This window comes from Anolis sagrei, chromosome 6, assembly GCF_037176765.1.
Source record: "Anolis sagrei isolate rAnoSag1 chromosome 6, rAnoSag1.mat, whole genome shotgun sequence".
Taxonomy (NCBI): domain Eukaryota; kingdom Metazoa; phylum Chordata; class Lepidosauria; order Squamata; family Dactyloidae; genus Anolis; species Anolis sagrei.
Genome location: NC_090026.1, coordinates 113,577,716 through 113,605,585, shown reverse-complemented (window position 1 = coordinate 113,605,585; position 27,870 = coordinate 113,577,716). Strand labels below are relative to the sequence as shown.

At 38.2% G+C, this 27,870-nt stretch overlaps 1 protein-coding gene across 13 annotated transcripts in view; it reads left to right on the top strand.

Annotated features, from left to right (window-relative positions):
• The window catches only part of PARD3 (par-3 family cell polarity regulator), a 620,400-nt gene that overhangs the window by 412,840 nt on the left and 179,690 nt on the right, over positions 1-27,870 (top strand). For 12 of the 13 annotated variants that reach the window (XM_067470360.1, XM_067470359.1, XM_060782524.2 and 9 more), the window contains 4 exons: positions 9,601-9,751; positions 17,206-17,395; positions 22,351-22,499; positions 24,940-24,984. In XM_067470360.1, coding sequence (XP_067326461.1) covers positions 9,601-9,751; positions 17,206-17,395; positions 22,351-22,499; positions 24,940-24,984 — 535 coding nt within the window. The remainder of the gene's footprint in view (positions 1-9,600; positions 9,752-17,205; positions 17,396-22,350; positions 22,500-24,939; positions 24,985-27,870) is intronic. The other variant, XM_060782523.2, reaches the window with a different exon arrangement.

The following is a 27,870-nucleotide window of genomic DNA, read 5'->3' as shown; positions in this document are numbered from 1 at the left end:
AGAAGAAGCATTCATCTTTGTGTGTATACTCATACTATAAGGGCTTAAATGCCCTAAAAGGACCAGATCCCATCTGATCTTGGAAGCTAAGCAGGCCATCTCTGGTTAATCATTGGATAGGAGACTGTGATGAATATCAGGTGCTGCAGACTATATTTCAGAGGAAAGAACAGGCAATACTAGCTCTTGAGTGTTTCTTGCCTAAGAAAATACTATGAAATTAATGGGGTCACAATAAGTCGACAGGTGACTTGAAGGCATGTAACATACAGAGATGCATATACACATGTCTCAAAGAAAAAATGAATTGTAACCAAAGCCGACCGATATATTTAGCATCTGAGGCAGAAAATCTCAGACACTTCTCCTTGGAAGTAAAAACATTATTGCAATAAATGAAATGACTAACAGTTTGCTTCCCTTTCATGACAGCTGACATCTGCTGAGGCCTGAGATGGCTGCCTTACTCAACCTAATGACAGAGCTGCTCCCTTATTGATTCAGTAAACTGTATTTTGAACATGTGTCCTGAGATCAATGAGATGTCAACAACTCCCTGGGATTATAAATAAAGCGTGTAGCAGATTTAAGGACATCAAGAAGTGTCGTTGCATATAACTTGCTCAAGTTGCCTTTGGGTTGGAATTTAATATTTGGGAACAGACGGTATCTGCATTGGTTCCCCCCCCCCCTTCAGCAATGTCTCTCAGAAAACTAAAATACATTCTTGTTCTCAGAAGAGGTTATAGAAAACCCAGAGACCTCTTAGCTGAAATTGTTACCTTGCTGTTCAAGCTGTCACTTGTTTGGGTTGGTGCTGGGAAACAGTATTGCTTTTGAAATCTTATCAAGGTACCGCAGCTAAAACAGAGTGCGAAAGGTTATGTTCAACTTGTTCACCTTCATAATTGTTTTCTACATCCGATTCCAAAGATTTATAACTTTGTAAGTCGAGATTTGAATCATGAGGGATACTTATAGAAGTGTTGCTAGAGGTGGAATTTTCGTTGGAGAAATCATTGTAGCCGATAATAAGCTGAAAATTCCCTCTTCTGCCTTTTGTAACCCAGAGGGTACTTTTTCTTTGTCTGGCTGTTAGAATAATGACACTACCTCAGACTAATGCATTTGGGGATTTAAATTGAAGGGTTTTCTTTATTTGCCTTGTAATAAAAGGAAGAAAATAAATTCATCTTTCAGTGACTTGGACTGCAGAGAGGGTTTCATGCATCTGTTTCAGATAATCCCAATTTGCCAGATATATATATATATATATATATATATATATATATATATATATAGCTATAAATTATAAGGAGAGGGCAGTGCAGCCATTAATTTGTTTTGCTGTTGTTTAAATGCAAATGACCGTGTTCCAGTTTAACTACATTAATTATTAACTAGCTATTTCATTAAAACAGTAGGAGCCCCCAGTGGTGCAATGGGTTAAATCCTTGTGCCAGCAGGAGTGATGACCAACAGGTTGAATGTTTGAATCCGGGGAGAGTGAGGACGAGCTCCCTCTGTCAGCTCCAGGTCCCCAAGTGGGGACATGAGAGAAGCCACCCACAAGGATTGTAAAACATTAACGCATCCGAGCATCCCCTGGGCAATGTCCTTGCAGACAGCCAATTCTCTCACACCAGAAGCAACTTGCAGTTTCTCAAGTCGCTCCTGACACACACAAAAGAATTAAAACAGTACAGTAGCTGTCACCAAGAGTAGTTTGTTTAGGTGTTTGGGGGTTTTGGTTTGAGTTATGTCATGGTTAAAAAGGTTTTTAATTTGTATTATGTCATGGTTAGGAGCCCCCACTAGCACAATGGGTTAAATCTTTGTGCCGGAAGGACTGCTGACCAAAAGGTCAGTGGTTTAGATCCAGGGAGCGGGGTGAGCTCCTGTCTGTCAGCTCCAACTTCTCATGTGGGGACAAAAGAGAAGCCTCCCACCAGATGGTAAAACATCCGGGCATCCCCTAGACAACATCCTTGCAGACAACCAATTATTTCACACCTGCAGTTTCCCAAGTTGCTCCTGACATGAAAAAAAATGTTATGGTTGCTGTTAGCTGCTTTGAATTCCTAAAATAAAACAAATAAAAATAAACCAAAGATTCTCCGCCCATTCTCTTAGCATTTGAGCTTTGTGCATCAAACATGCTACAACTTCATGGTGAATCGTATAACAATTCTATAGGAATCTGGTAGGTAACAGAAGTGACATTTAGGAAACTCGTTTGGATAGAATGGAGTAAATGGAAGGATATTGTGCATTTTGAATGCATGAACCAGCATGCATTTTGAATGCATGAACCAGTGTTCATAAATTCAAAATTATTCTAGGCACAGGAAATTGTTTCTATACAGAAACACACATAGGCTTACAACATTAAAAATGGTGTGTGTTTCAAGAAAGTGTTTTGCTGTCCAAGAAAAAAGAGTTTTTGCTCAAATACACTATTTGCAAAAACAAAATAATAGTTTTTGTACAGAACCCACAGATTTTGTACAGTATATTAAAACTGTTTTTTCTTGGAGCTGATTTTTTTCCCTGCAATACTCTCTCATCTGTATTTCTGTGCAGAAATATTTTGCAAAACGGGTTTGAATCATGTGAATACTGTGCCAATATTATGCGGGAAAGTTCCTTTTCTACCATACTAGGGAGCACACTGCAGACAAGGAGCAAGTCAAAAGTTTATATCCCTAGCGGTTTTCTGGTCTCAGTAGTTTGGACATAGAACTCCTGCAGCATTTTGTGTCCCTTCCCAGTTACAGTTTATAATAGATTACAAGTTCAGTCAAAAACCACAAGGTTCCTGCTCTGTTAATGTTTATAACCTTCATTCTGAAAGTCCCAGCCAGGTGATAATCAAAGCAAAGCTGATAGTGAAAATTTAACTACTTGCCATTTTGGCATTGTATTTCCAGATGCACATTTTGGCATACTTTATTAATACATCACCCGGCATAATGATATTGTAGAAATGCCATTGACCATTTAACTGTCCTTTATCATGTCTTTAGATAAGAGCCAAACCAGTTCTAGTTAGAACAGGTAGTATTTATCAACTACATAGTATTTATCGAGCGGCTTCTTCTTATCAGAATGATAAAGGACCAGGCAGCAAACTCTTTTTCCTTAGTCAAAACATGACATTGTCTGCATGAGGACAAAACATCCCATAGTGTGGACTGCATTCCTCTTGCTGTCTGATTTGTGAAATAAACAGTAAAGCTTTGTATAAGCTTTATGGCAAGTCTGCATTCCTTGCTAGCTGTCATTCCTTCACAGAGGAGACATTAGCACCCTCTTTACTTGTTTGCTTTTTATTTCAGCAAATCCCCACCCCCATGACTTCAAGGAAATTATTGCTGAATGAGATAAGGACAGTGGAGGAAGGAGTGCATACTTATAAATGCCATAAACATTTTCGAAATGCTATAAAAGGGAATTGTATTTCACACATACACACAAATACACAGAGATAAAAAGAGGAGGATGAGGTTAAAGACGCAAACTTCTTACTTTGTTTTGTTTTTAATGGTATTGTATCTTATTTCAATGTGTTGTCCTCCACCTACCATGATCCCTCACCATTAGATATGTTGGTTAACGCAAATAAGAATTGTAGTCTAGCAATACATGCAAGGCCGCTGTGTTATGCACTCTAAATTATGAAGTATAGTCTGATTATACTTGGTCTCCTCAAGGTTATTCCAAGATACTTACGCTTTTTATCATTAGCTTTTCCAGTTACCTTCTTCCACTTTAACATCCTGAGGATTCTTAAAAGTAAACCATCTACCCCTTCCCCCACAAGCTGAACCAGTGTTTTAACCCATGAGTACAAAGTCAACAGGATTGTGTGGCAAAATAAATATGGCAATTCAAATAAACCAGTTAAGCTCATTTTTCACTAAGAAACTTTGAACGTTTTTGAATAGTTGTCCCATATCTTCTTATGAAAATATCATTTGGCTTATCTCCCAGTCTGTTTTTACCTTAACTCGCCGAACCAACCTTTTGTGATGAGTAAAATGCATCCTCTGGAAAGCCGCCAGGAGTGTCAATACACATTTTAAATACTCTAAAGGCTTCCCCTGCATTCTCTTTCAATCTCAGATACACACACACACACACATTTAAACATGTAGTTTCAAAACCAAGAGTGCACTCCCACTCACTTATGCTTTTGTTTTTAATTTTGTAGCAGTTTTGTTCCCCAAGCACAAGCCAGCACCTGAAACCCACCACAGTTGGCAACCCCTGCCCTGCATCAATACTTCTCGCTGTATTTTTGAAATACAGTAGAGTCTCGCTTATCCAATCTTCATGCATCCAACATTCTGTATTATCCAACCCAGTCTGCCTCCCGCCTGGATTCAAAGCTGTTTCAATACATTGTGATGTTTTGGTGCTAAATTCGTAAATATAGTAATTACTACACAACGTTACCATGTACTAAACTGCTTTTTTCTGTCGATTTGTTGTAAAACACGGTGTTTTGGTGCTTAATTTGTAAAATCATAATGTAATTTGATGTTTAATAGGCTTTTCTTTAATCCTTTCTTATTATTCAACATTTTTGCTCATCCAGCATTTTGCCGGCCCATTTATGTTGGATAATCAAGACTCTACTGTATAAGATTTTGGTAGATATGGGTTCTTTTTCTGTCACTCTCCTTACTGCAGCTCTCAACCAACCATACATTCATGTCCCCTTTCTGCCTTCAAGCCCAATCTTCAAATGCCACAGATTGTTTCTTGGGAAAACGTTTGCTTGGGATTTAACATTTGAAGAGCTCCTGGTCTTGCCTGGGTAATTCCTGGCTCTCTCATCATGCACTGTGTGTGCTGGGAAGCAGATTGTTAGTTAGAAGATTGCTTTCTAACTAACATACAGAAAACTCCCAGTTAACTAGAATTCAAGCAACCAGCACAAAAATAAAATAAAGAATGCTTTAAATAAAAAGCTGTTTCTATAATACATTAAAATGGTGTTATGTTTGTCTTTATTTGTTTTTAACTATTATATTTCAGTGTTAATATCAAGTCAATACAGAGTTTATGATATGATAGAGCATGGTGTGTGGTATTAGTTAGGCTGATTTTTATTAGCGACACTTAAGCAACCAGAAACTACATTTATCTGCCAATCTGCCAATCTTCATGGACCAGTTAATTGAATCTACTGTATTTCTTAAAGTTCTTGATTTACATTATTTCAATAATATTCATTGTGCCTGTTTTGATAATATATTTAAGGGTAGTTGCTGAACTTGCTGACCAAAAGGTCGGCGGTTCGAATCCAGGCATGGGGTGAGCTCCCACTGTTAGCCCCAGCTTCTGCCAACCTAGCAGTTTGAAAACATTACAAATGTAAGTAGGTAAGGTAATAGCTCTCCATGCAGTCCTGCCAGCCACATGACCTTGGCGGCATCTATGGACAATGCCAGCTCTATGACTTAGAAATGGAGGTGAGCACAGGGAGGGAGGGAGGAGAGAGGCATACTGATGGCCACAGAGTGAGGTTTTTTGATATGCCAAGTTTTGAGCATCCCACTGAGAGCGCCTGCTGATAAGCCCCATGCGAGATGCGAGATGTCCTGCTGATAGTGTGTGCCAGTCAGCAATGGACAACACCACAAACAAGGGAAAGTTTGACAGTGTTAAACTGAGCAATAAAGTTACCAGAGTCGATAACGTGACAGTTGTCCTTGATTGGTTCCACCCCTACTTTCTGTCTCTTTCCATCAACAGACCTTGCCCTCACTTTGACACATTCACTTTGACAAACTTTGCACACAAAAGCATAAGAAAACACTCTGTGTTTTTAAAAGATTTCTGTGCAGTCGTCTTCTCAACACTTTCAGAAGGTTTTTTTTGTTAGTGTATAAAAGGCATTATATCCTCAGCTAAATATTTGTGTGGCTGGCAGTTGATGTCTTGATTTAAATCTGGGTTTTGATATGTTAATTAGACACTGAATAAAGCTTTTTCCCATGAAAGTGGTAAGACATTCCAGTCCTCTTTTCAAAGAGTAGCCATCTAAACAATTGGGCCTTTGTTTATCGCCTCTGTACACTAAGGCTTACTAGTTTACCTGGGGTGAATGATTATTCCTCTCTGTAGGATCCTAAGCTGCTGCTTTCTCCACATTTCTTTAAAAATGTCTGCTGGGAGTTCAATAGCATTTTTAGATATTCATTATTTCTCAAGCAATGACTACATTATGTGGCTTAATAAAGAACTAGAAATTTGTTATATAAACTTGAAGATACAGTCCCATTTCCTTGGGGAAATAAGTCATGTTTGTCATTTAGACTAATTTTCATCCATTGTTTGAAGAAAGTTAAAACAAAGTAGAGTTCGTCTGCACAAATATACTTGGCATACAACTTCTGTCCCTGGATATTGTATCCCTCTTTCTCTATTTTAATAGCATTTCAATTTTTTTTTACATTTTTTCTTCTTCTTAAATTTGCCTTTGATTCTTTTACATCAGAGCCTTTGTATATTGTTTAATTTACTTTTCAGTAGAGCTGTCAGTTGTAATCTGCAATTTAGGTCAGAAAAAACCTGAATAAAACAAATCCTCATTTCACAATTTAAACCTTATTGAGTCTAATTCACTTGCACGGCAAGTTTATTATTCTCCTGCAGCATGACGTGCCTTCAATTGTAATTGTGTTGACCCTTCAATGCAGTAAATCTCCCCAGTGCTGATCAAACCGAAGAAAGATAAGACTACAATTCAGAACTTCATTAAATATCTCATTTATATTAAAAAGACGATAGCTTTGAACAGAAATAATACTTCCTCCAATGTTCTCCCATTATACTTCTCCCACTTTGAAGTGCTGCAAGTTTTGTGAATGCCCTGGGGTATCCATCATTCTGGTATGGTGAGATCACCTGAATGTTACATGGTTCCAAGTCTCAGAATAGATCCTAGAGTTCTCCATTTACCACAAATCCTGCACACCCAGGTTTATCCCTTTGTGTTTTGCATTCCTTAGAAATAATGCTCCTGAAGTCTGTTTTCACAGACTGTTTCCCTTAGTCTATCACACTTTGCTGTTGCTGTTTTCCTTTAGACTTTGAATTATGACAACCCGGTGAATGAGAGACCTCCAGGAGCCATAGATGCCAACAGCCCTATGTAGCCAATTCAGAACTGTGGCCTTTTCGATTCAGTTCATCTATCTGTAATATGGCTTCCCTCCTTTTTCTTCAGCCTTCTACAAAGTATTGCCACCTTTTCCAATGAGTTTGGCATGCCATTATATGTCCCAAGCATGAGAGCCACAGTTTAGTCATTCTAATTTCTCATGAGGGTTTGATTGCTTTGCTGAAAGAGCCATGTATTTGTCTTTTTTAGCAGTTTATTATTTTTGTTGGACTCTTCCACAGCACCTTGTTTCAAAGGAGTAGATTTTCTTCCTGTAGGCTTTCTTCACCACCCTGCTTTCACAATTAGGCAGAAATCAGAAGTGCTATGACTTGGATGATTGTGACTTTGATATAATTATATGTCTTTGAACTTTTATTTATCAGCATTGACTTTACCCGTTAACATGGATAGATCCACTGCTAACCTTAATGATACCATTTCACTACATTACTTCCTGGGTGGAGAGGACAACCATGAACCAATATTATTTATTCTTGAGGGTGTGCTCAAATAGTTATATTAAAACAAAAACTGACCCTCCCAAAATACTCTTTGTTTGCTTTTTAGCTTTTAAAAATGTTACTTTTCTTTTCAAAATCAAAATTCAAAGCAGCTAAGAAGGAAAATGTTAACATAAAGATTAAAACTTTTGAATTTTTGAAAGTTGCCCAAGAGCACATGAAGAATGGGGTTATCTTTCAAAAACAAAACAAAACAAAAACAAACAAAAACAAAACACAAATCTAGGGCCCTTCCACACAGCCATATAACCCAGAACATCAAGGCAGAAAATCCCACAATATCTGCATTAAACTGGGTTATCCGAGTCCACAATGCCATATATTCCAGTTCAAAGCAGAAAATGTGGGGTTTTATTCAGCTGTTTAGAAGGGGCTCCAGTGTTGAAGTAAAGTGCATGCTTAGTAAGTCCTATGGATTTGCAAGATCTGATCAAGGCTATTGATAATAGAGAGAATTGGAAATCTGTTAGTCATAGGCTAGGGAAAGGTCAGAGTTCACTTGAATGGAATTAATAACATTTGTGCTGATCTGAGTCTCAAACATGATTTGGGTTTAGGGATGGCATTCATGAAAGAGGAAAATGCTGTGAAGAACATAATCCTGAGCCCACACTATGATTGCTTAAACCAGGATTGAGTGGCTATTCACTAGATCATGGAGATCCAATATGGTGTAGCAGTATGAGCATTGGACTATGACTCTGGACATCAGGGTTCAAACTCCACTCAGCCATTGAAGCCTACTGAGTGACCTGGGACAAGTCAAACCCCTTCTGAACAAATCTTGCCAAGAAAAGCATGTGACAGTTTTGACTTAGGGTCACCATAAGTCAGAAAAAACTTGAATGCACACAAGAACAACACTAAATCATGAGTGCTACCTCTGCACTGCCCCTCTGTTTGGGGCATGTAGGCAGCTGGAGAATCAAAACAGTGGAAGAGACCATGTTTTAGCATCTTTTTAAATAAGGCATCCAAGCATATATATGTCTCTACTTCTTATTCACCCCTGACTTTTCATGGCATTCTGAATAGAGGCACCCTGCTGGGCAAGGGCCTTTGAAAGCCACAGCTTAGCCTGAAGGAGTTTGGGGAAAGTGGGACAAAATGCAATTTTTTTGCGTGTGCAACAAAGCTGGCAGAAAAGCTGGCCACTCCAGCAACAATGTGAAGTTAGAATCAGACATACAGAGTCATTGTACATACTCTTCTCCCTCTCACGTCATACACTTCTACTATCACCAAATACAAGCCACTGACCTTATTAAATCCTGTGTAAAAAGCCAAACTAATTCTAAACCATAGTATAATATGAAACAGGATTGATTTTTATTGATATATCCATGTTCAGTGTGACATTTTAAGACAGAAATCTGGTGATGTTTATGAAAGCAAATCGATCCATTTGGAAAAGGATGGGAAACCATATTCCAAATGACAATGTATTTCATGTTGTTTCAATCATTTTTCTTCTTCCACATGCATCCATGCCTCAAAAGCAAGCAAACAAAAAGCCCACATACACCAGCCCTGAAAAAAAAAAATCCCCCAAAATCCTGTTCTGAAACCATCTAGCCATATGGTTTTAAAACACTGGTATGCCCAAGGAAATGTGTAATAAATATAAACTAAATTGTGAGTTACTGGTTTGTGTGTGTGTGTGTGTTTTCCTGTGAAGAGGGATGGAGTCCGACAAGGCTCCATGGGAGATGCATTGTAAAGTGGCACAGAAAGTTAGTCATTAAGCAGTGCTGTCAATGCAAATTATTGTGGTCCAGGGTGAAAAGTTCTAGCTCATTTGGTGCCCAGCCAGGGCTGGGCCTCTGGCAAGTTGTTATTGTCCCCCCATGCTGTTAAATGGACCTTCAGCACTGATTTCCCCCTCCCTTTCTTTCCATGCAGTTGGAATCACCTGGGAGTCCCCCGAGGTTAGAGCTCCCTATTGAGTCAATACTGGTTGACAGGGAACGTAGGATTTCCCATTCGCTGTACACTGGGATTGAAGGCCTCAATGATTCGCCCACCAGGAATGCTGCCTTGAACAGGATAATGGGTAAGTCAAGCGGACTCAGCTAATCATGTGTTGTTTATCATCTGTTTTCCTGGTTTTTGTAGATGGACATTTGATACATTATGTATGTGGGCAGGGTGGCACATGAAAATTATTGTAGCAACCCATTTTAAAAGCTTACTCTTTCTTTCCTCGTCTCGAGTTGAGTACAGCCTCCTTAATGTGAATCAATACATTGATAAAATGAAGTCTTGGATCGCAGAGCAAGTGATAACCACAGGAACATTTTGAAATGTTTTTTGCTGTGCATGTGTGTCTGAAGTGGAAATGAATGCTTTATACTGGTCAGTGAGGACCTGCCTGGTGCTGCTTCATTAAATGTAAAGTCAATGAATGTTATTATTAGGGATGTATCACTTGTATTTCAGCATTGATTTCACTTCCCTATCCAAAACAAAAAATATAAAAAAGATATGCTCATGAGAATCTTATCCAATTTGTGTTTAGTGTGGTATTTGTTTGGGGTGTCTCTTTATTTGTGCCCCCTCCCCCTAGCTTTATGTGCCTTGTGAGCCCCTAGGCTTAGAACCATGTAGCTAATTTTATGCATCCTTTGTTTGAATTCAGTGTTCTGCTGTCTGCTTGGCCCCCAGTGGATAATGAGGTTATTAGTATTTGCTGTATAGCAATGCAGAGCTGTTGCCCCCCACCCCACTAACAGTTCTAGTTAATAAAGACTTGCTTTGTCACAGAAGCAGCTGGCTTTATCAAATAACTCGTAATGGGATTTACTTCACGCAGACTTACAAATTTTAAAACATGGAATGATTTCTGATTGGTATAATACTCAGCATAACAAATTCCATGTATTTCTAAATTCATCTACAAGCCTGAAACACTAAATAGTTGCTAAAACGCTCTCTTTCCAGGCATTGACACAGACATTATGGACAGCAATATCCATAGATGGATTTTTGAAATCTTTTTCTGAATTTGCACAAAGCAGGTCTATATCTATTCCTAATGTCCTTGTTTAACTTGAGGAAATGAATTTCCTCCCACCCCCACGAAATCCTTCCCCTGTCATCAATTTGGAATCCCACCGGTGCATGGGTCAAATAGATTAACCACATGAGATGTACAAAAAACGCAAGGGAGCTCTAGTGTGGTTTTCGCTTACCTTTTTGCAACTTTCATTCATGCACTCCGTATCTCAGGCATGTTGATATGAGCTTTGAACAGATGCATAAGATCACAGTGTGCAAGGTTCTTTTTGGGACTTGAATACCATCTTGCATCCCTTGATCTTTGCTTCTTTCATGGGCTAAAAGCAATGCGAGCATGGGCTTAGCTGGTGTTTTGTGCAACTAAATGACACACGAACATGCCAATAGTTTTCAGGGGGTGAATTATACATTGCTTTTTATAAACGGGACACTTATACTGGGGCAGGAAGGAACGTTTCCTAAAGTGGGTGCTTCCATGTACTCCAGCCTTCTCCAACCTGCAGATGTTTGGGACTGCAACTCCCATAACCCCTGGACTAGTTATATAGAGGAATCTTCAAGCACACACTGAATTGTTACGTGTTCTTACTGTGGATCCATCAAAATCAGATTTCAAGGGGGACTTATTTTTAACTAGTTTGAAGGTACCAAGCCAGATTTAAAAAGCGAGTTCTTCCAGAAGCTGTTGAAATCCAAGCTCCACCACTTATATCAGTGGGGAGTGGTACTTCCTCAGTGTTGGAGTTCATGAAAGTAGTAATTTAGTATTTTTAGAGGGCCACAGTCTCCTGTAGTATGTTCTCTGGGTCACCAGCTAGAAGTAAATTGATTACATTTCTCTCATACCTTTTGTATATATCTGAGATGAATAACCTGTGGCTTCATGGTGGTTGCTGGACTTACATATCCCCGAGCCCCCCATTGTCAGAAATAAAATAAGAATTGAAGACCAAAAATTTATGTAAGGGATAAATCCAATTCCCCACCTCCCTGTTATGTTTGGGGTGAGAATAGTGGGGTATAAATATGGTAAAATAATAATTAACATGCACCTATTCAGAGAAGACCAGGTGAGTTTCCTTTCAAGATCAACTCAGTCCTTGCTTAGCTTGTTGGAATTTTCTATACTGTATATACATACTCTTACATTATAGATTTCCTAACTTCTGCAGCCCTCTGAAATCCTTGCCAGAACTTTGTTATTGTATCTAACATTTTATGGATGATGTTATTTTGTAGGGGTGGTTTTTGGTTTTGAGGGAAACACAGCAATACTACTTTATGAGCTCCCATGTACTAAATAATACATCTTAGTGCAGACTTATTCCATTGAGGCCAGGAGGATGTTAACTTCATGTTTGGAGATGTAACTAGTGCACAGGAACAGCTGGCTGCTCAGCAGCTACATCAGGTGTCTGATATCTCCATGTTGTCCTGCGTTGATGCACTAGATTGCTGAAAGGAATCATAATGTTGAATATCTCATATTTTGGAGATGAAGTAAGATTAAAATAAGCAAAATAAGAGGTGTCTGGGCAGCTTTTAGAAACTTTCCTAAGAAATAGTTGTCCTCACATACTTACAAACTTCGAGTAGTAGTGACCAAGACGAGAGAGAATAAATGATGTTAACAAGTAAGCACGGTGTTCCATTGGTCTAACAGGGATTAATAAGGATACAACATTTACTTTGATGATAATGAAGAAATGATACCTTAAGTTGTAGCTTTAGACAGATTTCATTCCTACAGGGATCTTCCTCGTGTTCTCTGAAGGTTAACATTTCCCTGTAATTATTTCCTAGCTGCAACTGTGTTTCTTACGTTGCTGTATATAAATGGAAAAAGAAACCCCAAAGCATTCATTGTGGCCACCTGCTGAGACTAGTCGGAAAAGATGCATTGAGCTTCACCAGCAAAATCTCAGCAGCCTGAAATCTGCTAGTTCTTTTAATCTCTGCACAATAATTAAGTTTATGATGAAAATTGATAAATACACATGCAGTGAAGAGGTTCAGTGTTTTTAAAAGTAGGTTATTTTTAGTCAACTAATTTGAGTGTTATGGTGAGGTTAATTTGGAGCTTAAAATTTCAGTGTGTTTGCTTGGTTCTTTATTTACTTACTTGCTTTTGAACCAAGCTACCTGTGGTAATTTGATTTCAGAGCTAATCAATATACAGCAATTGTGTGTCCATCTTCCTGAAAGAAATCGCTCATTTCAAGACACTTCTGCATTAATGTACACGACTATATTGACAAGACATTTCAGTTTTCCAGAACCATTCTTTCTTCTATTTAAAGTCTTTCTATCACTTGAAATTATATTAATTTATTTATAGAATTGGTATAGATTACATACTCTTTTCTGTCAGTCTTCCCTATCAATGTCTACAATACATATTTTAACACCCACACCATTGACTACAAGCTCTTGGCTGGCCATGCTGGCTGAAAATAATTGTGAATGTAGTCCAGCATAACTACAAATCACCAGTTTGCAGGAAGGTACACTGTGTCCTTTCTCTGTATTTAGCATTACCGTGTCCATTATATTACATTATTAGTAGGGTTTGGTTTCCAGGGCTCAGTAGATACTAAAATCCTTGGGTGCTTGTCATATTATATACAATGGCATTTTAAAAAATATTTTCAAGGTATAAATGGTAGAACCTGTGAATGCAAAATCTGTGGGTATGGAAGATCAAGAGTATTTACAACTTACTCGGTTTAATGATTTTTATTCTCCTTTTTTGTCTTTGTACTTTACAACAATCACATTGACCTATGCTAGGGTAAGAAAGGAGTAGTCACTGACTCAAGGCTGAATATTGGGATTCTGGCCCTGCCTCCATTTGATCCAGATCAGTTATTTGGCACTGCAACATGACTCTGAGCTTTCTGTTTGCATTGTTTATTATATTTAAGGAATTTGCAACTAGTGTTTTTATGTATTTGTGACCATTTATTTTATCTGTATCTATCTATAAAATATTCAAATATAAGTATCAGAATTACAAAAATGTGAAAACATGTGTGTTTGTCTGTATGTTTATGTGTATATGTATCAAAACATACAGTGATTATTTTCTGTACTCCACCAGCCAGCAAATGGCTATAGGGTCAAAGTGAGGGGGCAACGATACTTAAAAGATGGATTGAGGGAGTAAATATGATGTGTGAATATGGGACTGTACATATTATGTCCTCTATCCTGTATTCAACCTGAAAACACCAGCAAAGTATAAATTAAATAATCAAATTCTGGTTCTTGGACTTTTGGCTGCATTTTGAAACGTACATGCATCAGTTCAAGCATTGTACTCTTTGTAATAACCACTTGTGCATCACAAATGTAAAGAAATACAAGTTAATTGCAGCCAGAATGTTGTATTGAGGGCATTGAGGTCATTTTCTTCTTCTGGGTATTTTGTGTTCTAACTTATTTCAGCAACTGTATTCTCTACTGTAGTCAAGGTCAATGTGAAACTTTAAATTACAGGAAGGTCTAACAAGAAGCTAATCAACTTTAGCCTTGTTTTGAATCCTTCTATATGATTTAGTGCTGCATAAATCCTCATTGTCAGGAGAAAAAGCTTTGACATATGGAAACCTTTTTCTTTATTTCAACACAGACATGAAGGAGAACTTGCCCAAGGCTAAGCCTTAGACTCATGTATTTTCTTCTTCTTTGGAACATTGGTGAGGGGTTGATCAGAAGCTTCGATGTAGCTTAATTGCAAATTAGTATTTTATTTTATTTATTTATTTATTTCCTTGCTCACTCTACTTATGCCCCACCCTTCTCACCCCGAAGGGGGACTCAGGGCAGCTTACAAACTATGGCAATAATTCAATGCCAGATTCAGATTATAACAATATCAATAAAACACAATATTATAAAATTGTAAAAAAAATACATATCAATTAAAATAGTCTTTCAAATGATTAAACATATTAAAACATATCAAACATATCATTGCATTGAAGCATGATTACAGGTCCTACAATCCAGTAACTTAAACAGCCAGAAGCCTGATAAATAGCAGCTCAACACCCACAAAACATTGTCACACACATTTTATCCAAACCATCCTTTCAGGTTGCTCTTAAGTAGTTTTCTAACAGTTTCTTCACCTGTAGTTTGATGTTGGATTTAGTTTGCTCTACGTAAAATTAGCTCCTTTGTCCTATTTGGGTTGCATGACCCATGATTAATCTAAGGGGGGAAAGTGATCAGCTTAAATCATGTCTGAGTTGATGACAAGAGGGTTCCCTAAAAACTGGGGTAACTGTTTCTATATTACCTGCTTAAATCAATTCAGACAGTCCCTGACTTCCAAATGACTCATATTTAAGAATGAGACAACAGGAAGTGAGAGAAATCTACCCCCATTAAAGGGAATTCACTCCTGAAAGAGTTATAATGAGGAAAAAGTGTCTCAACTGAAGCATTATCACTAGTCCTTGTTTCCAAAACAAGCCATTTTTTGCCAAATCCAATTCTCACAGGGACAGAAAGTAAGGTGAAATCTTCTGTACAGGGGCACAGATAGCAAAAGAAACACCATAAGGGTGTTCATTCTTCCCTATGCTTTTGAAAGCTTGCTTATATATGGCTGATGTTACACTTAAAAATGTACCTGCTCTGACAAAAACAGATTCAATTTAAGAACAAACCTACTGGACCTATTTTGTTCATGTTGGGGACTGCCTGTACTGATTTCCCCTCCCCTTGAATTAAGGGGAGTTGCTCTGTCACCGTAAGATGCTCTTCCATACAGTTGTTCAGCTATCTAACATAAGAATTAGCCATTTTGGTGCAGTGCCAAGTTTTAACTTGGCAGCAAAATAAGGCCAACATCATCACCAGTCAGGCATCCAGTGAACATTTTCAAGCCAGTACACAATAGCTGGCCATCTCTTGTATTTCTATATTGGAGAAATCTGTGGGACACAGAAGGGAAGCATGTATTCTACTGATTTATTTCTTTTCTCTGATGGGAAAGAGCTGGTTAAAACTAGGATATATTGAGTTCTCTATGCATGGGATGCTAGTAGGAAGGTCTAGTGATTCTTCCTCATGGGTCAATTGTGTCTAGTATTGACCTGAAAGTTGTTCTCCTCCCTCCCCTCCATCTACTTTCCAATTTGCAGTTAAAGAAATGCATTTTCTTTTACATTTCAATGCAACTACTAAAATGTCATCATTCATTCTTGTTGAAATATTAAGAAGTGCAGAAAAGAGCTAGACATGCTACTGAATTACTTTTGCTTCTCAACCTTGGAGGCTTCATCTGTAAAATGCCATGAGGTTATACTGTTTCACATTCAGCTCTTTGGAGGCATTATTAGCCACAGAGTTAACAATCTTGTAGGCATTATGCTTGGAAAGGAGTGTATTGCTGGGCTCAACATTAACCTGTCCATCAAAGAAGCTTTTGCTGGGCGAAGAATTAGCTGCTATGCAAACTTGAACACATTCATTTCAGGTTGACAGTGATGGGCCTACGTGCCATGGAGCACTTTTTCTTCTAATCTGTTTTTCCAACTTTTTCAAAAAGTGACCTCTTTCTCACTGCTTTTAAGTTCTCCAACTGTTTTTCTATTGATGTGGTCAGAGACTAGCAATTTTACTCTCTCTCTCTCTCTTTTTTGTCGTGTCATGAGCGACTTGAGAAATGGCAAGTCACTTCTGGTGTGAGAGAATTGGCCATCTGCAAAGATGTTGCCCAGGGGATGCCCGGATGATTTGATGTTTTACTCTCTTAATTATCAGTTAATGGAGTAAATATATTGCTGTGTGGTTTTAAGTTATACTTAATCCATATACAGGCAGTCCCCGAGTTACAACCTGTAATGATGGTTTTAATTGTATCTGTTTAGTACTCAATTTTAAACATATTTCATTAAGCCAACAATGACATTTGGTGTGTCATAGACTAAGAGACATTACTGCAAACAAGAAAGGCTCTGGCAACTCCTGCCACTGTCCTAATAAATGTATCCATACTGTTCCTGTGCAGATGGAGCCATAGCTTGCAGATGGAGCAAATTAACATTGATGCAGTGTATTGGTAGCAGTGTCTAATGAATTGCATTGTAACCTATGAAGTAGAATGTGTTGTGGACATGGGAGGAACTTGGTAACACTATATAGAATGGTGCCACAATGTTCAAGCAGACTTGAAATGACACTAGAGAAGCAGAGAAATGCTTAAAATACCTCATAATGGAAGATAAAGATCTCCTGTCCATCTCCCTTTTTGGATTGCTTCTACCCACTTTGGGTTGGTCAGCAAAGTGAGCTTTCCCTGCTCTAAATATCTATTGCATACTTTTGTCATTCACATTAGTGACTTATTTGAGTTGCATTATAAAAACAACAAAAGTTTGTATTGAAATCAATTTATTTGGAAATTGCAATGGCATAAAGTTTGTAATGCTTGTTCAATGTGTAGAGTTTTATTTGTTCCACATACCATTTGTGCAGGTAAATACCATCTTTCTCCAACTGTCAACATGCCCCAAGAGGACATAGTTATTATTGAAGATGATAGATTGCCAGTACTACCTCCACATCTTTCAGACCAGTCTTCATCCAGTTCCCACGATGATGTGGTTTTTGCAACCGTGGATGGAGGAGCCTGGAATAAACCAGCCATTATTGAATCCACAGAATGGTAAGGCCTATATTCATATGTTTATTGCATTTCTTATGTTTATCACCTCCTTAATGTGCTCTTGAGTTCTGTATTTTTTCACTACTGAGAACCGAGTAGCATGATCTTTCTTCCTCAGCTTCTTGTTCCTAACCAGGGGAAACAGAGTAGAAGAAAATTCTGGCCCAGGTTGAAAGAACAACTTTGATGGATGTAGGCTGCCAAGGATTCTTTGGATATGTTCTTTTTGAATAACAATCCCCTCATGGGGCATCGTAAAAGACTTTTGAAAGTTAGGGTAACTGTAAAAGAGACTTGTAAGGTCTAGTGCCCTTTAAAAAAATCTTTATGATTAATGGAAGGTGAACTTTGATTTTAAAAGAGTTTGTTCTTCCCACATTGATCTATCCACTAGTTGAAATCTCCTTTGTGGGTTGTTCCTTCTTCCAAGTATCCTCAGCGGAGCAGGTGGTTATGGAAGACAGATTTGGTTCCGATATGACACATGCATTCTAATTATGGGCCCCTGTGCCCAGTCATGTACATAGTTTATTGGGGTTTTTTGGTTTTCTTTAGGTACCAGGCAAAGTCTATGTTTATAGGTATCTTTTGTGTTTGATTACTCTGTTGTGTTCTTTTGCTTCTAGCTTAACTGATTAGTTTTAGATTTTTCCTGCTGCATTTATGTAGGGTTTTTAAACTGTAGGGTTTTTATTTGATGTTATTAATTGTTACATCTTAAATGACCTTGACCTCTAACATAGCATATTTGTTATGGACTGGCAGAACAATCTCTTCCATGTATGAAGCAGATCTATTCTAGCATTATAGCCACTTTTACCCTCTGTTTATTTGCTCTGATCTCCTCAAAAAAGCCATTTCTTCAACATCTCTGTAGTTGTTAAAAACACTGGGCAGTGGAGAACATTTAGTAGAGTGGTTGTCAACGTACTTCTTTCTTTGACACCATAAACACCTCTCACCATCTTGAAGTCTCCCATTTATGTGCTTGCATAAAGATAAAAAAGAGCAGTTGTTGTTGTTCTTAACTGACATTGAGTTAACTTTGAATGAGGGACCTGTCATTCAGTTATCAACACCCCTACTCAGTTCTTGCAAACCTCAGGACTATGAATATTTTGATTAAGTCCATCTACTTGTAATGAGATATTTCTCTTTTTCTATTGCCTCCCATCTTGCAAAACATTATTGTCTTTTCTAATGAATCATGAATTTTCATAGTACGTATATTCAAAGTATGACAATCTCATCTTAGTCATCTTCCTACTAGTGAGAGTTTAGGATTGATTGCTCTTGCAAACTTTGATTGTGATCTGTGCAAATAATATATGCACACAACCTGCTGCCAAGTCTCTTCTTTGTGAATAAGATTTTGGCAGCAGTTGTAAGGAACTGGATGTAAAAATGTTCACGTGCTACTTCTTAAGACATGTAGAGAAACAAGGGACCTTCTCATCAAGACTGTGAATTCATGGAAGTTTCTGATACACACTCTGAACAAAAATAGAACCCCGTTGATGAAGAATTTCACCTTGAAGAATAAAGGTTTTTAAAGACATAGCGTACATTTTGCTTTGTTCATCCTCTTCTCTAGGATAAATCTTTTCTAATTTTCGGTAGCACTAACTGTGCTAATCCAAGAGAAGACATTAATTTGTAAGCATTGTAATTATGTTGAGCAATAAGCAATACAGAAGACCTCTCTGTGGCACCTTCTTCTGTTAAGGCTGGGGTGATAATTAGCCCCAGCAAGTTGAAGTATGAGAAGGTTCTCCTGGGTCTGATAAAACTGCATCAGCGATAGCTTAATAAGAATTAGCCCCAGCAAGTCTCTCTCTTTGTTTGGATTTGCATGAGTCAGCCCTTTTATATACATGGTGTGCATTAGTGTTCAGTGACATTGCTCTTAACCTGTCTTAAAATCCTCTTAATTGTTATCTTAAGAACAGTTCCCTTCTCGGTCTCCTTTTCCATTCCTTTTGCATGCTAAGCCTGTCCATTTCAAAGATGTAAAACTGCAATCTCAGCCCTTCAAACAGCCATCATTGTCTTTGTGTGGAAGCCACTTTACAGCTAAAAATCTGAGGTACAGGGGTGAAAATATTCAACGGCACTCAAAATTCTGTATAATAGCTTGTGTCAATGTGGATTTTTCCAGTGAGTGTGGGTAGAGAACCACAGCAGAATGTAAAAACCCGTTTGTTAATGCTTTTGCACGTACAAATGAAGAATATTTTCCTACTTGCACATTTTACCAGCATGAGAGGAAAGAGTGAAGAGCTATTAAGAAGCATGAATTTTCTTCTGCAGCCACCTTCATGCCTGTCCTCTCAAAGACAGCAATGCAATTACCAAAAAAAGAAAAGAAAAAGGCAGGCAGAGGGACAGATCAGTTTGAAGCCTTACTTGTGTTGACTGCATTCTGTTTGTTAAAAAATAAACCAAGTTAAATAAAATAAACAGCTCTTGGGGGTGGATTTTTGTATTAATTTCCTGCCGTTAATGGACAAAGGAAAGCTTGTAGCATGAAGGTGTATTCGTTGGGTTTGCTGCAAGGCACCAAGGGGTGAAGTTAAGAATATGGAGGAAGGGTTATCCAAACAAGAATAGCAGCTGTTCTAAATCACAGCCGAAAATGTAAGCTTTTTCCAGCCTGACAATATCTCCCTAATCCTTGATGAAAATGTTATGAAAACAAAGGGACAATGAGACAGGATTAATAAGTGGAATTTTAATAACATGGAGGGTCACAATACGGTTACATTCTTTAAAGAGCCAACTGTCGTTCCAGGAGTCTTAGTTGTTATAATACATTTTGCTGCTTGTTGATTTTATGAATTACAATAATAATAGGGAGGAAGTGACTTTAACATCGGTTTGGAATATTAAGAACCGCTATTTGGGAATCTTACTTAATGATACTTTTTCAATGTAGATTTTTTTTCCAAATTTTTGGATACATTTTAACATTTGGAAACTACCAAATAAAATGCAGTCATTTGCACTACATTCGGGGTAAAAAAAAATTAACAGGAATCCCTTAGGAGTACATATATTTCACTCCATCAGGGAGGCCAACCTTATATCAAATTTTAAAAACTAGCTATTAAGTAAGGCTTTGGGATCAGCTGATCTCTGTATCCTAAGAGATAATCTGGTACATTTCAGTGAAGAGGGTTGCTCAGACGAGGGCCAGAAAATCAAAGAGGGTGCATTAAAAGATAAACATGGGAGAATCTAGGAGGGCCTTCAGCTGCCAAAGTTCCAGTTTTATACTTCAAAAGAAGCAATGTGTACATGGTTAACAATATAAGAATAGTATATTGTGTTTGCTTGTTCACTGTGATAACCTAACATCCATTAAAATTTCTAAGTGTTTTATTTATTTTTAATGATATTCTCATATTGAGCATTTTATTTATTCAATATGCCAAACAATCGGGGAAAAAAATTAAAATGTTTTGAAATCAATCAAAAACATACAGAAGTTAAAACGCTAGGTAAAAGGTATCCAGTAAAAACAACAGGTTGCCATAAATGTTACAGCTACAGAGTGGAAGTTTAGCACATTAAATTAAAAGGTATAACTGTATTCTATACCATCTTTGAGATTAACCAAGAAAAGGCATAAGATATCAGTGGACTGGAGTCTACAAAAGCTTGTGCTAGAAAGATCATTTTATCATTTTTGTCTCAAAAGTGCTTCCAGATTCCTTTATTTCTTTTGATGCTGAAATAGGCTATCAGAGCTATGTCTTTGAATAATCTCCATTAACTGTCGCAAACTCCCAAACTAGGAAAAGTTGTTCTTAGACATCATGTCTCCTGAATTAAGGGTGACCTCTTATTTGCAGTGTTCTAGCTTTATGATATCCATGTAGTTTTAGGTTCCTTGAGAGAAAAAGGGGGTTGTGGGGTTATTTCCTTATTTTTCTTATGGCCCTGAGACTGGTATCAGTGCATCACATGCTCTTTCACACGCTGGCACTTTTGGAACACTTGGAAGGACAACAAGAAGAGCCACTGAAAGGTCTCAGTTTGAAGTATACATTAGATGCCAATCTTTATGGATTGACCTTGATTTAATTGTTGATTGTACACTTCCCATTAAGATGCCTTTCTAAGCCTTGTCTTCATCTATCTGCAGTATTTGTGATGGTCATTTAGTGCTCACTAATTCTCTTTCCTCTGTATGCTGCCATTTGTATGACATGTGACCACAAGTGCTAGAATTATGACCACAAGGACTGAGATTCAAATCCCCAATCAGCCATGAAATTTCACTGCATAACTTTTGTGACTTTATACAAACCTAAACCCCATAGGATTGATAGGATAAAAAGGAAGTGTTGTTAGGCTTTTGTTTGGGATTAAAACTCCGATAGCAGCTTACTTAAGAGAAAAATGTATAAAAATATTTAAAACCACAGTTTTGTGATAGCGAGTAAAAACTATCAACATAAGTAATCTAAATAGTTTGGAGGATTTATTGCACAACGAACAGTAGCAGAAAGTATTGTGTTTCTGAACTATGACAGCCCTAAGGCAAACCTATGAAAGGGTTTTCTTAGCCAGACTTATACTGAAGGTGTGTGACATTGCTTTCCTTTGAGACACCACATGCCAAAGGTAGGTTTCATGCTGAGCAGGAATTGAAAAACTGGTTTTCGCTTTTTAAAATAAAAAACGGACACAAATGATAGATAAATATCTGCATGGGCATAAAGGTAGCGTAGAAGATGACTTGACTAATCTTCCTTGCAGGTATGAGGAGGGCTTCTTAAGCTGATCCCAATACTGGTGGTCTTTTATATATTAAGATACTTACCTGTAAAAAAATAGCATAGAGTATTGTAAATTCCCAATTCGGGAGGGTAATATTTTATGCAAATATTATATGCCACAACTATGATAGATGAACACTTTGTTTCCTCCCCCTTTTTCTCTCCATACAGCACTCTGAGTCCAGATGTTGATCCAGAGCTTGCCTTCCAGCGAGAGGGATTTGGACGTCAGAGCATGTCAGAAAAGCGAACAAAGCAGTTTTCAGATGCCAGCCAGTTGGACTTTGTTAAGACACGGAAATCCAAAAGCATGGATTTAGGTATTGAGTTTAGATCTTTATTTTGTTCCTCCAGTATTGTATTTCCACATGTTTCTTCAGGTCGTAATTATATTGTTTGTTGTTTGACTTTTCAGTGTATACTATTTGTTATGCCAAACAGTTGATTGCCCATGCAGCTGGATTCAATATGGCATGAAGAATTCTTAATACAATCAGGCCTGGGTCCATCATATAAATCTATCAGTGTTCATGTTTGGCATCCATGTTACAGATGTTGTGAATATCCATGTTATGGATGATACTTCAACATAGGACCTTATGCGTGTTTGGACACTATTTAATACTTCTCATAAAATGGGAAATCCAAACAAATCACATTATTTATCCAAACAAATCATTATTATTTAATAACTAACATCTTGTCATTTTTGTCATTAATAAGGTCTTATACTTACTGAGTGATTACAACATAACCCTAACTGTCTGAGAATATTTCGCGTTGCTTTAATTTATACCCTGTCCCATTATTCCCAGTCCTTTTTAAAGTCAGTCCCATTATTTTCAATGTCATGTCCTATTGTGGACTCCAGGAATTGTAATCCTATGCCTTCATGGTTGAAGGCTGAGACTTAGTTGTGTGAATGGCAGAGAACTGTGGGAGTACACCCCATGAAGCTTTTTTTTAAAAATTGAGGTGAGGAAGAAAATTAAAATATACCAAGGCCGGCAGCCTCTGACCTACTATAAATATAAGGAATCTTCTCAATAAGACCTTTCTTTGCATGTAACCCAAGCCCATGTCTGGCTTCAAATCTAGTGTCAATTCTTGTTCCTGCTCAAGCCATCTCATCTAGCAGCAAACATCAAGACACTGAATTGGGAAATTAATGTCTTGCTCCATACCTTGGGCACTGCCTCAGTCTAGTCTAACACATACTTGAATCCATACTCATTTATTCATTCAATGAAGCAGACATGTTCTTCTGTAATAGAAAATGTATTACAAGATGCATAAACAACATTGAAAGAATAGGGATAGATTCCTTCTTCACAAACATTTTATCTAAAACTAACAATGTGCACATGTGTAATGAAATAAGCAGGTTAGGTGAACCTTGTGAAAGAAACAAAAACACATTTAACCTTCTAGAGATAATAGATTTGTGTTGTTGAAGGCTTTCATGGCTGGAATCACTGGTTTGCTGTGAGTTTTCCAGGCTGTATGGCCATGTTTCAGAAGCAGTCTCTCCTGATGTTTCACCCACATCTGTGGCAGGCATCCTCATAGGTTGTGAGGTCTGTTAGAAACTAGGTAAGTGAGCTTTCTGCAGATATATAAACCTCACTTCATCTAGTTTCCAACAGACCTCACAACCTCTAAGGATGCCTGCCATAGATGTGGGTAAAATGTCAGGAGAGAATGCTTCTGGAACACGACCATAGAGCCCGGAAAACTCACAGCAACCTATAATGCCTTTTCCCCAAAAGGCATTCAGAGATTTTTTTTTCTTTCACCTGCTTCCACATTTCTTATGAATTCCATTTGGTAGTTGAACATTTAGATCTATGTGTTTTGTCTCATGTTGGTTGGGGGGTAGCTGGTGAGCCATACTTACCTGCTCTCCACTTTTCTTTCCTTTTTTGCTGTTTGTGCATGCTCAGCGAGGGATTCTGGAGACAGCTGCTGTAATCCTTTCCCATTGTAAGCAGCATACACAGCTACAAAAGGCTCAGCTAGAGCAGAATCTATTTTTCCCCAATTCAAGCAATGTTACACTGCTTACGGTAGACAAGATGCTGCTATCTGACGCTAAAAGTCTGTGTTTCCCTAGCCCTTTTTCACCATCCTTCTAAGGCTGAATCTTCTAAAAAATATCAATTCAGACAGAGGACAAGGATAAAAAAGAGGGCTAGGTGGGCATGAAAAGACTTTATAAAAAGCAGCTTCTTTGTCATTATTATGAACCACAGGACTGTATTTTGGAAAGTGTATGATGCTCAAGAAAATGCGAAAGAACAGACAAGCAGTGTCCCTCATTGAAATGCTAATTTTAGAGACACTTGCCATTCATATTTTTTTTCTATTATAATGTATGATTTCTCAGAAGGAAGATGAGGTAAACACTTTTTTGTGGAAAAAAAAAAAGCATCTCCAGTGGCATGTTTAAATCCCATTTCACCGCCAGAGCTGTGGTGGCAACATGCCGTGGCTAGTTATGATTATTAGCATGTCAATAACACATTGTCCTTGCCTGTGATATGGAAGTGACTGACACAATGCATGATAGTTACTAGGTTTGTTGCTGGGGCTTTATGTCGCCCACTCCCCTCTTCCTTAAGATGTTCTGCCTAATATTGCATATTTGCATGGAGAATGATGTTTCCAGTATCCTCTAACTTTACAGAGGATATAAAGAGTGGATGCATGTGGGATGTGGGCACTAACAGGGCTAACCATTATACATTTACCTTTTAACAGTAGCTGCCGAGACTAAGCTCAATACAGTGGATGACCAGAAAACAGGTAAGAATTGACTATAGGGTGGTTGCTATAGAAACCTTGGTCAAAGCAGCTTACCACAATTATGGAACTGCCAGTCACGGTGCATGGGAAAATAATATTTCAGGAGGTGCATGACTCTCTCTATCTTGCTCTGCCTCTTTCTTCTTTATATAATACCAACACTACTAAATAAAATGGTTAATTTTGTAATTATATTAGAAATGATCAAAATGAGTAAATTACATGGAACATATGTGAATCTAGGAATTCAATTCTCCAAGCATGATTCCTAAAAGATCAATTTGATCCCTTAGAGCTTTTGTGTATCATGTTCTTTAGGGTTCAGTATTGGCTTTATGGTGAAGAAATCCCAAGTATTTATCTATAGTTACTGTCAATGAATGCTTTAAACAGAAATGTTTTATATCCTTAGATAGGCACCTAAATGGAGCTTCCACATTTGCACCAATGGGGCAATCAAATGTTTTGAGGTTGTCTTTTAGACTGTTCACCTAGCATTTCCTTTTCCTTGTTAAGATTTAGAACAAAAGGAGCCAATCAATAGAATGTGTGCCTCCAGCCATGCATTGCAGACATTTTGCTTTCTATGTAATGCTCATGATGCCAGTTTTGAAAGCATGAATTTATGAGCAATTAAAATAATGCACCAGCTGCAATTAGGGACCTTTATAATTTATTAATGCAAGTTAGCTTTTGACCTTTGGAATGTTCTTTTAATTAGGGTAAATCTAGAGGACACAGTAACATTCCATACACAGAAGCAGAAACATTACTTAGCTCTAATTGGGGACAATTCACCTTTGAATCCTGAAAATATTACCTATTTCCAGCATGAGTCATTGACTAAGGTTTCCCATGCACACTGATTATTATTAGTACTTTTTAAAAAATGTCTCTCTGTTTAATCACACTGTGATGCATAAAGAGTCAACTTGAAAACTGTGTTTAAAAGGAACGGGTGGGATTTAAGTAGTTATAAAGCAACTAGGCTCTCACAGAGATCCTACCAAGCGAGATGTCACTGTCTTCCAGTGACTTGCATAAATACATTATGCACTGAGATTAGTCTCATTAAGTGGCATTTATTAAAGTGTGCAAAGTTCAGATGTGCATTGCTTTATGGGATTGGCTGAGCTCTGGAGAACAGGATTTCTGTTATTCAGCCTGATAATTGTCACCTACGCTGACAGGCATGAATCCAAGTGATGTGATGAAATTCTAATTTAAGAAAAAATGAATTTCATTTTTCTTGCTGCTTAGTCCTACCCAATTCTGTGAAGGCTATAACAATGGCCCTGTTAAGAGCACACTATGCTAATTGTACAACGTTATGCTTGTTTGTACATTCACATCATATTGATGGCCAACCCTGAAGCAACAAGGCTACACACATTAAGTTGGATGAAATAAGGATCACTTTACTTGATCAAATTAAAACCTTGAAAATCTGCTGGGGGTGGGGTGGGGCTCAGCTGGGGCAGTTAGCTACCTATGAAAAACCTCTCTAGTCTCTCTTTCAACAAAAACATCTGAACTCAAGGACAATCCAGTCTTATGGGTTGCTCACCCTGAATTGTTGTAATTTGGAGGGTAGACCTAGCCAATATGACTCTAGGATGCATCAGTTTATTTTAGAAAGGGAGGATGCGTCTTTCTCCAAGGTCACATGAGACCTGACGTGCAATGGGAAGTTGCTGCCAAGTGTGAGAGAAATAAGGTTGAACACTGTGAAAGCCATCCAGTGCATGGCTATCACAGTAGACACAAATGGCTATCTCCTCCCAGTAGACACAAATCAAGAAAAAGCTTAATGAGAACCACCATTCCTCTTAACTTTCTCCCAGCAACAGCAAGAGTATCCCTATGGGCAGCTAAACTAGGAAATCCCAATTGGATGGCCCCCCATGAGGGTCTTCCTCCAGGGGCAAACCAAGAGTGGGCAACTTGAAAGACCCTGAACAGACTCAAAAGTGTAGTGAGAAGATTAAAAGACAACCTTGCAAAATGGTACTACCTAGAAGAATCCTCCACCTTGTGTGACTGTGGAGGAGAATATATAACTCTGCATCTGTATGCTTGCCCACAATGCCCTGCCTCATGCACAGAGGAAGAAATGTTTAAAACTATAGACAATGCAGTTGATGTTGCCTGTTTTTGGTCTAAAATTATTTAGCCTCCTGTGCTCCCTCTATTTTCATAGAATAATAGAATCAAAGAATCAAAGAGTTGGAAGAGACCTCATGGGCCATCCAGTCCAACCCCCTGCCAAGAAGCAGGAATATTGCATTCAAATCACCCCTGACAGATGGCCATCCAGCCTCTGTTTAAAAGCTTCCAAAGAAGGAGCCTCCACCACACTCCGGGGCAGAGAGTTCCACTGCTGAACGGCTCTCACAGTCAGGAAGTTCTTCCTAATGTTCAGATGGAATCTCCTTTCTTGTAGTTTGAAGCCATTGTTCCGTGTCCTAGTCTCCAAGGAAGCAGAAAACAAGCTAGCTCCCTCCTCCCTGTGGCTTCCTCTCACATATTTATACATGGCTATCATATCTCCTCTCAGCCTTCTCTTCTTCAGGCTAAACATGCCCAGTTCCCTAAGCCGCTCCTCATAGGGCTTGTTCTCCAGACCCTTGATCATTTTAGTCGCCCTCCTCTGGACACTTTCCAGCTTGTCAATATCTCTCTTGAATTGTGGTGCCCAGAATTGGACACAATATTCCAGATGTGGTCTAACCAAAGCAGAATAGAGGGGTAGCATTACTTCCTTAGATCTAGACACTATGCTCCTATTGATGCAGGCCAAAATCCCATTGGCTTTTTTTGCCGCCACATCACATTGTTGGCTCATGTTTAACTTGTTGTCCACGAGGACTCCAAGATCTTTTTCAC